This window comes from Scyliorhinus canicula, chromosome 3 (genome assembly GCF_902713615.1).
Source record: "Scyliorhinus canicula chromosome 3, sScyCan1.1, whole genome shotgun sequence".
Classification (NCBI taxonomy): Eukaryota; Metazoa; Chordata; class Chondrichthyes; order Carcharhiniformes; family Scyliorhinidae; genus Scyliorhinus; species Scyliorhinus canicula.
Window position 1 is genome coordinate 177,413,082 of NC_052148.1, and position 12,382 is coordinate 177,425,463.

General features: G+C 49.4%; 1 protein-coding gene across 2 annotated transcripts in view; it reads right to left on the reverse strand.

Annotated features, from left to right (window-relative positions):
- LOC119963145 (annexin A3-like) overlaps positions 1-12,382 on the reverse strand; it is a 103,231-nt gene that overhangs the window by 28,880 nt on the left and 61,969 nt on the right. For both annotated transcript variants that reach the window (XM_038791811.1, XM_038791810.1), the window contains one exon: positions 7,487-7,545. In XM_038791811.1, the coding sequence (XP_038647739.1) occupies positions 7,487-7,545 (59 nt within the window). The remainder of the gene's footprint in view (positions 1-7,486; positions 7,546-12,382) is intronic.

Below are 12,382 nucleotides of genomic sequence, written 5' to 3' on the forward strand. Positions count from 1 at the left end.
GGGAGAGAGTGTGGTACTGGTAAATGTGTATGCCCCGAACTGGGACGACGCGGGTTTTATGAGGCGCCTGCTGGGCCTCATCCCGGGACTGGAGGCAGGGGGCCTGATCATGGGAGGGGACTTTAATACGGTGTTAGACCCTGGGCTGGATAGATCGAGTTCCAGGACGAATAGGAGGCCGGCAGCGGCAGAGGTGTTAAGGGGGTTCATGGAGCAGATGGGAGGGGTAGACCCATGGAGATTTGGTAGGCCTAGGGCGAGGGAGTATTCTTTTTTCTCCCACGTCCACAGAGTGTACTCTAGGATCGATTTTTTCGTATTGAACAGGGGGCTGATACCGAGAGTGCAGGACACGGAGTACTCGGCCATTGCGATATCGGACCATGCACCACATTGGGTGGACGTGGACATGGGGGAGGCGCGGGACCAACGCCCGTTGTGGCGCCTGGATGTAGGGCTGTTGGCGGACGAAGAGGTGTGCAGAAGGGTGAGAACGGGCATTGAGAACTATCTGGGTACGAATGACACAGGTGAGGTGCAGGTGGGGACGGTCTGGGAGGCCTTGAAAGCAGTGATTAGAGGAGAGCTGATCTCCATAAGGGCACACAGAGAGAGGAAGGAGAGGCAGGAAAGGGAGAGGCTGGTGGGGGAGCTCCTAGAAGTAGATAGGAAATATGCGGCGGCGCCAGAGGAGGGGCTATTAAGGGAGCGGCGTAGCTTGCAGGCCAGGTTCGACCTACTGACCACTAGGAAGGCGGAAATGCAGTGGAGAAGGGCGCAGGGTGCGGCGTATGAGTACGGGGAAAAGGCGAGCAGGATGCTGGCACACCAGCTTCGTAAGCGAGATGCAGCCAGAGAGATTGGGGGAGTGAGAGAGAGGGGTGGGGATGTAGTGCAGAAGGGGCAAGAGGTGAATAGGGTCTTTAGGGACTTCTATAGGGAATTGTATAGGTCTGAACCGCCGAAGAGGAGAGGGGGAATGAAGAACTTTCTCGACAAATTGGGGTTCCCAAAGGTACAGGAGGAGCTGGTGGAAGGGTTGGGGGCGCCGATAGAGCTGCAGGAGCTAATTAAAGGGATAGGCCAGATGCAGGCGGGGAAGGCGCCGGGGCCGGATGGGTTCCCGGTGGAGTTTTACAGGAAATTTGTGGACTTGGTGGGCCCAGTGCTGGTGCGAGCCTTCAATGAGGCGCGCGAGGGGGGGGTTCTGCCTCCAACAATGTCGCAGGCCCTGATCTCCTTGATTTTGAAGCGGGACAAGGACCCGGTCCAGTGCGGGTCCTACAGGCCTATCTCCCTCTTAAATGTAGATGCCAAGCTGTTAGCAAAGGTCCTGGCAACCAGGATAGAGGACTGTGTGCCAGGGGTAGTCCATGAAGACCAGACGGGGTTCGTGAAGGGACGCCAACTTAACACAAATGTCCGGAGATTGTTAAATGTGATTATGATGCCAGCAGTGGAAGGGGAGGCGGAGATAGTGGTAGCGCTGGACGCGGAGAAGGCATTTGACAGGGTGGAGTGGGAATACTTGTGGGAGACGTTGGAAAGGTTTGGGTTTGGGGAGGGATTTATCAAGTGGGTAAAACTGCTCTATTCAGCTCCGATGGCAAGTGTGGTAACAAACGGGAGGAGGTCAGAATATTTTGGGCTCCATCGAGGTACTAGGCAGGGATGTCCCCTATCTCCCTTACTCTTTGCATTAGCGATTGAGCCGTTGGCGATGGCACTGAGGGGTTCAGGGGGGTGGAGAGGACTGACAAGGGGAGGGGAGGAACATCGGGTCTCGCTCTATGCGGATGATTTGTTGTTGTATGTGGCAGACCCGGAGGGGGGAATGCCGGAGGTAATGGGGATACTAGCGGAGTTCGGGGACTTTTCGGGATATAAATTAAATCTGGGGAAAAGTGAGGTCTTTGTAATACACCCGGGAGACCAAGGGGAGGGAATTGGGAGGCTCCCCTTCAAAAGAGCAGTTAAAAGTTTTAGGTATTTGGGGGTGCAGTTGGCAAAGAACTGGGGGACCCTACACAAGTTGAACTTTTCCAGACTGGTGGAGCAGATGGAGGAGGAGTTTAAGAGGTGGGACATGGTGCCGCTGTCGCTAGCAGGGAGGGTGCAGTCAGTTAAAATGACGGTCCTCCCGAGGTTCTTGTTTTTGTTCCAGTGTCTGCCCATCTTCCTCCCCAGGGCCTTTTTCAAGAAGGTAACGAGTAGTATCATGGGGTATGTGTGGGCACATGGCACCCCGAGAGTTAGAAGGGTCTTTTTGGAGCGGAGTAGGGATAGTGGAGGGCTGGCGTTACCCAACCTTTCAGGATATTACTGGGCGGCAAATACATCGATGGTACGAAAGTGGATGATGGAAGGGGAGGGGGCAGCCTGGAAGCGCATGGAGAGGGCGTCCTGCGGCAACATAAGCTTAGGGGCACTGGTAACGGCACCATGGCCGCTCCCTCCCACGAGGTATACCACGAGCCCGGTGGTGGCGGCCACCCTCAAGATCTGGGGGCAGTGGAGGCGACACAGGGGGGAAGTGGGAGGTCTGATAGGGGCACCACTAAGAGGGAACCACAGATTTGCGCCGGGAAACACAGGAGGGGGATTCCAGAGCTGGCAGAGGGCGGGTATTAGACAACTGAGGGACTTGTTTATAGAGGGGAGGTTTGCGAGCCTGGGAGAGCTGGAGGAGAAATTTGGGCTCCCCCCGGGGAACACGTTCAGGTACCTCCAAGTGAAGGCATTTGCCAGACGACAGGTAGCGGGGTTCCCCGCGCTCCCCGACAGGGGGGTGAGTGATAGGGTGCTATCAGGGGTCTGGGTCGGGGAGGGGAAGATCTCGGACATCTATAAGATTATGCAGGAGGTGGAGGAGGTACCAGTAGAGGAGCTGAAAGATAAGTGGGAGTTAGAGCTGGGGGAACAGATAGAGGACGGGACATGGGCAGACGCCCTGGAGAGGGTTAACTCGTCGTCGTCATGTGCGAGACTAAGTCTCATTCAATTTAAGGTACTGCATAGAGCCCACATGACGGGGACAAGGATGAGTCGGTTTTTCGGGGGTGAAGACAGGTGTATTAGATGTTCGGGAAGCCCTGCGAATCATGCACATATGTTTTGGGCATGTCCGGCACTGGAGGAGTTCTGGAAGGGGGTGGCAGGGACGGTGTCGAGAGTGGTGGGGTCCAGGGTCAAGCCAGGATGGGGACTTGCGATCTTCGGGGTTGGGGTGGAACCGGGGGTACAGGAGGCGAGGGAGGCTGGAATATTAGCCTTTGCGTCCTTGGTGGCTCGGAGGAGGATCCTGATTCAGTGGAGGGACGAAAGGCCTCCGAGTGTTAACACCTGGTTAAACGACATGGCAAACTTCATCCAATTGGAAAGGATCAAATTCGCCCTGAGAGGGTCGGTGCAGGGGTTTTCCAGGCGATGGCAACCCTTCCTAGACCTCTTGGATCAGAGATAGAAACTGAGGCCATGACAGCAGCAACCCGGGAGGGGAGGGGAGGGCGGGAGGGGGGGGGGGGGGGGGGGGGGGGGGGAGGGGGGACAACGACGAAGGAAGTACGGTAGCGGCGGTGGCACGGGCAAGGCCTGCCCGAGGACGCTGCTAGAAATGATAAGTTGGTCTGACTGTCGGTTCGCCGGCGGGGGGGGATTCTTTTTCTTTTTCTTGTTAAGTAGGGGGGTTTGACTTTGTTTTGTTATAATTTAAATGTAAATGTAGGGGGGGTTAAAATGTTTGTATTTTGAAAAATTCAATAAAAATTATTTAAAAAAAAAAAAAAGAAAAAGCTCCACATTTCGATTGTACCCATCCCCTGCAGTTTCCTTCCCCATCCTATACATCCTAAATCTTGCCGAATAGCATCATAATTGCCTTTCCCCCAGCTATAATTCTTGCCTTGCGGTATATACCTATCCCTGCCCATCGCTAAAGTAAACATAACCGAATTGTGATCACTATCACCAAAGTGCTCACCTACATCTAAATCTAACACCTGGCCGGGTTCATTACCCAGTACCAAATCCAATGTGGCATCGCCCCTTGTTGGCCTGTCTACATACTGTGTCAGAAAACCCTCCTGCACACACTGCACAAAAACTGACCCATCTATAGTACTCGAACTATAGTACTTCCAGTCAATATTTGGAAAGTTAAAGTCCCCCATAACAACTACCCTGTTACTCTCGCTCCTGTCGAGAATCATCTTTGCTATCCTTTCCTCTACATCTCTGGAACTATTCGGAGGTCTATAGACAACTCCCAACAGGGTGACCTCTCCTCTCCTGTTCCTAACCTCGGCCCATACTACCTCAGTAGATGAGTCCTCAAACGTCCTTTCTACCGCCGTAATACTTTCCTTGATTAACAATGCCACCCCCCCCCCCCCCCCCCCCTCTTTTACCATCTTCTCTGTTCTTACAGAAACATCTAAATCCTGGAACCTGCAACAACCATTCCTGTCCCTGCTCTACCCATGTCTCCGAAATCGCCACAACATCGAGATCCCAGGTACCAACCCATGCTGCAAGCTCACCCACCTTATTCCGGATGCTCCTGGCATTGAAGTAGACGCACTTTAGACCACCTTCCTTCCTGCCGGTACATTCCTGCAACTTTGAAACCTTTCTCATGACCTCACTACTCTCAGCTTCTTGTGTACTGGAGCTACAATTCAGGTTCCCAATCCCCTGCTGAACTAGTTTAAACCCTCCCGAAGAGCATTAGCAAACCTCCCCCCCCCCAGGATATTGGTTCCCCTCTGGTTCAGGTGAAGACCAACCTATTTGTAGAGGTCCCACCTACCCCAGAATGAGCCCCAATTATCCAGGAAACCAAAACCCTCCCTCCTGCACCATCCCTGCAGCCACGTGTTCAACTCCTCTCTCTCCTTATTTCTCACTTCGCTAGTGGTGGCAGCTCTTTGTATCTGGGGCCAGTGGAGAAGGCATGGCAGGGAGGTAAGAGCATCGGTGTGGACCCCTATCTGCGGCAACCACCGATTTGCCCCGGGGAACATGGACGGGGGTATCGACTGTGGAGGAGGGCGGGGATTGTGAGGATGGAGGATCTGTTCCTGGAAGGGAACTTTCCGAGCATGAAGGCATTGGAGGAGAAGTTTGGACTGGCGAGAGGGAACGACTTTAGATACTTGCAGGTACAGGATTTTGTGCGCAGACTGGAGCCTTCCTTCCGACGTCTCCCATCGAAGGGGAGGCAGGACAGGGTAGTTTCTAGGGGAGAGGTGGGAGAGAGGGTAGAGTCTCAGACGTCTACAAGGAACTAATGGGAGCTGAGGATACGCAGACCGAGGACCTGAAGCTTAAGTGGGAAGAGGAGCTCGGGGGGGAGGGGGAGGTGGGGGAGATTGAGGACGGTATCTCAGCCGAAGCCCTGAGCAGAGTAAACATGACCACAACATGCGCCAGGCTCATCCTGATCCAGTTTAAGGCCGTGCACCGGGCCCACATGACAGTGGCCCGGATGAGCGAATTCTTCGGGCTGGAGGATAAGTGTGCTAGATGTGCCGGAGGGGCGGCTATCCATGCACACATGTTCTGGTCATGCCCTAAACTCAGGGGTATTGGCAGGGATTCGCAGATGTCATGTCCCAGGTATTGAAAACTGGGGTGGTAATGAGCCCGGAGGTGGCAATCTTTGGGGTTTCGGAGGACCCGGGAGTTCGGGAAGAGTGAGAGGCCGATGTTCTGGCCTTTACTTCCCTGGTAGCCCGGTGCCGAATATTGTTAGCATGGAGGGACTCAAAGCCCCTGATGGCTGAGGTATGGCTATCGGACATGGTGAGCTTTCTTGGTCTCGAGAAAGTTAAGTTTGCCTTGAGAGGTTCGCTATTCGGGTTCGACTGAAGGTGGCAGCCATTTATTGACTTCTTCGCAAAGGAGTAAGCGTCAGCGGGGTGTGGGGGGGGGGGGGGGTGGGGGGAGCTAGGGTAGAGTAGGGGGATATTGAGGCAGGTCCTTGCAGGAACAGAGCCGTGGTTTGCACTATGTTTAATTTGTGCCTTGACTTTTTTTCTCCTGTACAATGTCACTTTTTCTATATGCCTAAAATACCTCAATAAAATTGTTTTTAAAAATCTTCCAATTTTGACAGATATTTGACTTGGAGGTGTAGAACAAAAGCAGATTCAAGGAGTTCCGTTTAGGTTATAAGTAACTGATTTATTTGTACTTCTGATGTATTTTACTGCAGATATATTCATTGACTATTTAAGATAAAGTGTAGTAAGTAGAACTCGTGTTCTTTGATTTTTGTGTAGTAATTTGTTGTTTTATTTAAACTGTAAACTTTATGGCATCATGTGGCTCGGCCAGCCCTGGCAGTTTCCCATGGTCCACACCAATGCCCTCAATGATGCTCCTCAGTGACTGGGCATGCTCTGCAGTGCCTTGACAAATGCCCACCTGCAACTGGGACAAGTTCCGCAGCACCTCGGCGATGCCAATCTGAGAGCGGGAGATGTCCCGCAGAACCTCATCAAAATCTGCCTGGTACCGAGTGACATCCCCCCGTGAGGTGTGTCGTGTTATTCATCCTGGGGTAACACGGACTGCAACTGGATGCAGTTGTACTGGAAAGCAGACACCAAACTTAGATGTTGGTTCAATAGAATTTATTGAACTTCTGTAACAATGCACACAGCTTGCTGTGGGTTGACACTCTACTACTCTAAGTGTGCTAACTCTAACTAACTAGACCAGACTAGCTCTGAGCCACATGTAGAAGGCGCTAACTGATATATACACCCTGACTGTCACTACAGTTGTCACCAGTGGAAAGAGGCAGAGTGCTGATGCCTCGTGTGTTTTATAGTAGGAAGCCCCCTCTAGTGTTCTGTCTGGTGATTGGTTGTGTTCTGTCCTGTGTGTTGATTGGCTCACCTGGGTGCCTGTCACTGCCTGTCTTTACATCATGATGTGCATGAGTGCATTTTATGACAAGATGGACATTCTGTCAAGGCCCCTAGTCAAGTATTGTTTTTGGTTACTTAAAATAAACCAAAAGAAAAAAACAATGCAGTAGTGATGAGTAAATTAACCAAACAAAAGTTTTCTTCAGTCGATTTTACAATTCAAATAACAATTTGCATTTATTGCTCTATTAACCTACCAAAAACAACTCCAGGGGTTTCACATGCGATTTATAAAATAAAAATTGACACTAAGTCACACAGGAGATTTTCGGTTGAGACAAGAAGGTTGGTTTTAAGTCATGTCTTAAAGGAAGAAAATAATTTAGAAAGGTGGAGACAATCTGGAGGTTTGTCTGGCTGTAGGAGATTATGGAGAAAGGAAGGGATGAAACAATAGACAGATTTTTAAATTTCAAAATCAAATTTGCTAATCAAGTGCCGATGTGGGTCAGCAGGCATGGGGAGATGGATGAACTGGTGCATGTTCGAATACGAGCAGAAGAGGTTTTGAGAATCTTAAGGTTGCGGAGGGTATAACAATTCCAACATACCTTTACACTTTGGTGGATTCTTTCTGCAAAGTAGGCAGGCACAGACTTTGAACAATTAGCTAAAAAAAAAGTAAACAAAAACAATCATTTAAGAGAATACCAAAACCCTGTTAATGATATATTTTTTCCTCCTTGCCCTGCTCCAACTAACTGCACAGCCAAAATTAATAAAGCAATGAAGCATGCAAGTTCTTATGGTGGGAAATACAAGAACATACAGCCGGATTCTCCTGGTGGGGAGTTAAACTTCCTTTTGCATGTGCTCCTGCACGACTAGAAAGCAAATCTAATACTTTGGTTTTTCCTCAGATCGTATAAATCTTTTGCCTTTTTTAGAAAGTAAATCTATCCCAGGTTCCCACCTCTGCTGATACACAACTTTAAGATGCAAACCTTTTCTCTTTTTTTTATAAATTTAGAGTACCCAATTCATTTTTTACAATTAAGGGGCAATTTAGTGTGGCCAATCCACCTAGCTTGCACATTTTTGGGTTGTGACTGCAAAACCCACACAAACACGAGAGAATGTGAAAACTCCACACGGACAGTGACCCAGAGCCAGGATCGAAACTGGGACCTCAGCGCCGTGAGGCCGCAGTGCTAACCCACTGCGCCACCGTGCTGCCCCCTAAAATGCAAACCTGACCCAAATCCTTGGAGTGAAATTCTTATCATAGTCGAAGAGCATTGCGTGTACTTGTAAGAAGGCACAAGAGATGACCACTTTAACAACAGTTTATGAAATGTACCGAGTGGTTTCATACCACTCAGAAGAAAGGCAAAATAAAAGAATTTATAAAATAAAATAGGTTATAACCTTTAGGAATGATTGAACAGGATGGGACTCTTTTCTTTATAAAAGAAAAAACTGAGTGGTAAACTAAAGAAGGTATTATTAGGAAACAGGGTCATTTTAAGTAATCTATATTAGTATTTGTGGATATTAGAAATAAGTAAGTTTAATTTTGTGGTTCTGTATTTGAATAGGTTAATGACATCAGTTTGGTTCAAAAACCTGTATGGTAAGGATGGTTTACGACATGAAAGCAAACAGGACTTAAAGGAAAATTAGGTTGTTGCTCAGCAGTCAGGGACCATCCAAGGATATAAATTATTTTTGAATTAGTTTTAAACTGGAACCAGGAGAAACTGGACAGGACCAGCATGCTGCAGAAAGCAGACTTCCCCAAAGAAATCCAGAAACCAGGGAGTTAGGACAAAAAGAATGTCTCAGGAAGACAGGTAAACAAAGAACAAGAAGTTGAGTAAGGTACTTTTCATGTCATGGATCAGCCCAGCATTAGATAGTAATCTGCCGAGTAACAGCAGTAACACAAATGTAACAAGGCATCATGGAATGTAATCTGCCCAGCAACAGGCGAATGTAATCTGCCCAGCAACAGGTAGAGAGGTTGATCTCCACTCCAACAGGATCCAGCTTTGGGTGATCAATGAGGCGAAGGCTACAACATCTGCCTCCGCACCCGTTTCCAACCCTGGCCAATCCTACACCCTGACTATGGCCTCCTGAGGGCCCTTCTCCAGTTTCACGTGCACCTCTATAGAGATTACCCTAAACACCTCCTTCCAGTAATCCTCCAGCTTTGGACAGGACCAAAACATATGAATGTGGTTTGCAGGGTCCCCCCGCAATGTTCATACACATCCTCTACCCCCCTCAAAGAGCAGACTCATCCTCTATACACCACCTTCAGCTGTATCAGTCCTAACCTCGCACACGAGGTAGAGGAGTTCACCCTCCAGAGCACCTCTCACCAGAACCCCTCCTCCATACCCTCTCCCAACTCTTCCTCCCACTTTACCTTGATCCCTTCCAGCTGTTCGACATTTAGCTGCTGTAGTATAAAGAGTCAAAGGTTCTGCTGCTTTTCCACAAAACACCTGTAATTTCTTTCAACAGACTTTGCACAAAACTCTAACATCACATCACCTGACACAAGGGTCACCTGAAGCCTCTTTACATATCAGTGTCAATTATTGGATGCTTAACATAAATGAGACAACTAATTGTAATGTCTCTTAACCCATTACTTAACACTAGCGGCGCCTTCTCCTCCTCCAAAATAGCCCCGTAAACCGCCGATACTACCCCTTTCTCCAGTCCCCCTATCGTCAACACCTCCTCCAGCAACGTGGAAGCCAGCTCTACTGGGAAGCTCTGTATCTCCTTTCTGGCAAAGTCTCGAACCAGCATGTATTTAAATATTTCCCCCTGCTCCAACCCGCTCATACTTTGCTCCCAGCTCCTTCAAACCCGCAAAACAACCCCCAAGAAACAAATCTTTTAGTATTCTAATTCCTTTCTCCTCTCATTTCCGAAAATTTCCATCCCACTTCCCTGGCTCAAATCTATGGTTCCCCCGAATCGGCATTTCCCTTGATCCTGCCCCCAACCCAAAGTGCTGTCGAAACTGCCTCCAAATTCTCAACAATGCTATTACTACCGGACTCCCTGAGTATCTCCCCGGGGCCATCAGGAGTGGTGCTGTCGCTAGCGCCTTCAATCTTGACCCCCTACCCAAACTCTCCTCCATTCTGACCCATTGGGATTCGACCCCTCTGACCCAGCTCCATACCTACTCCACATTCGCCGCCCAGTAATAATACATCAGGTTCGGAAGACCCAAACCCCCTGCCTGCCTTCCTCTCTGCAGTAGCACCTTTTAAACTCTGACCACCTTCCCTCTCCATATGAACGAGGTAATTACCCCTTCAATCTGTCTAAAAAATGCCTTTGGCAGGAAATCGGCAAACATTGAAAAATAAACAAGATTCACAGCAGCACATGTATTTCAACCGCCTGTACCTGACCCACCATTGACACAGGGAGACCATCCCACCTTGCGAGATCAGCTTTCACCCTCCCACCAAACTAGAAATGTTGTACCTACGGAGTGAGTACTGTACTCGACCCACCGTGGAGAGGGAAGTATTCTGAGATGATGTTATTTGTGAGGACACTGGCCTTCCGGTCCTTATATAATAGCTTTACCCAGTCCATAAATCTGGGTCCAAATCTAACCGCTCTAGAACTGCCATCAAGTACCCCTATTCAAGTACCCCAAGTACACATATCTCAATTTTGGGCCCTTTTTTTCCCTTTGTTTTTGGGCCCTTTTTTTTCCTTTGTCCCTTAAAAAATGTACCATGAATACTTAAAGCAAAACCTATATTGCAGCTTTTAAGCTCATCAGATAGATTTATTTTCATACAAAAACATTAGTTACTGTTCCACAACTAATCAAATTAGCTGTTCATTATTCTTTACACTCATAAATGCTTTATCTCTTCATTATAACTGTTGCCACTCCCTTTTCCTTTTGTTCCATGATATCTCTGCCAGTTAATTTTGCACGCCCTCTATCCTATCCCAGTTTTCTTTCCTCCATTCAAATGGCATAAAACTAATTATATTTCTGCCCTCCTTCATTTCTGAAGAAGAGTCATATTTGACTCAAGATGTTGGGCGTAGTTCTCCCACCCCGTTGGGCTTGGGACCGATTCTGTTACACCGGGAGCATCGCGGGAGAGACCGAAAACAGACTTTGCACCGGGCACAAGTCACCCGACCAGCAGAGCCTGGCGCGATCTGGATCACACTGACTATAGGTGGATCCAGAGAATATTTAAATGAGATATTAGGCTAATTGAAATATGTACGGCCTGTTTGAAACTGCATTCGCTCAGCGCCCGGGAATCACCGGCAGCACCGGCGAGGCCTTACCTGGGCATTGATTAGTATTGGTCTCCACAAGACAGTCCTGGCATGATGGCCACTCTGTGGGGCTCGGAGGCCATTAGACAGAGCAGAGGAGTGCGATCTTGGTACCCTGGCAGTGCCAACCTTGCACCATAGCAGTGCCAGGTTGGCACTGCCAGGGTAGTGCCCACGTGCCAGGGTGGCATTGCCAGGCTGCCAAGGCCATGCCCATGTGCCAGGGTGTCAGGGGAAGTGCCCATGTACCAGGTTAACAGTGCCAAGGGTTGGAGCCAGAGGGGGGAAGCGATGTCCATGAAAGGTGTGGACATGAGGGGTGGCGTCCTGCAATGGGAGGGCCTAAAGGTGGGAAGTCCTCAGCGATCCCATAGTGGGGTATGCACACTTGGAGAGAGGGGATGATGCCCGGAAGGATGGATGGGTATGCAGCAGGGTAACACTCATGCCTGAGTGGTGGGGTCTCACTATAATTTTCAGTGTAGGGGAGATTGCTCCTCGGGGGTCAAGGGTATTGCCCATGTCTATGGGGCTGGGGTTGTCACATTGTCCATGGGTGGGGTGGGGGCGGACCCTCAACCTCACTTTACGATTCGAGCACCCTTTCAAAAGAACACTTTGATCTCAGAGGAGCCGGGACAGGTTTAGCACAGGGCTAAAAAGCTGGCTTTTAAAGCAGACCAACGCAGGCCAGCAGCACGGTTCAATTCCCGTCTCAGCCTCCCTGAACAGGCGCCGGAATGTGGCGACTAGGGGCTTTTCACAGTAACTTCATTTGAAGCCTACTTGTGACAATAAGCGATTTTCATTTTTTTTTCTGGCTGGCCCTCCTCCAAATGTGGGATTGAACGGTGGGAAACTCCCCAAGCTCCAATGAATTGACTAAGGATGGGTGAATACAGGTCTGGATCTCACCTTAAAAGTTGACGGGAAACACCCTGCCTAACTCGCCCAAAATGACACTTAGTTGCACCTGTTAACTGATTCTCTCCACTGGTGCTGCCAGAGCTGCTGAGCATTTCCCACTCACACCAATGGCAGGTAGTAAGAGCTGAAGAATTTCCTGATCAGCCATGTGATGGAGAGAACATTGGAGCTGCTACCGTCACTATCCATAACTCCAGACTACAACATGCATGTTAAAAGTGCACTTTGTTGCA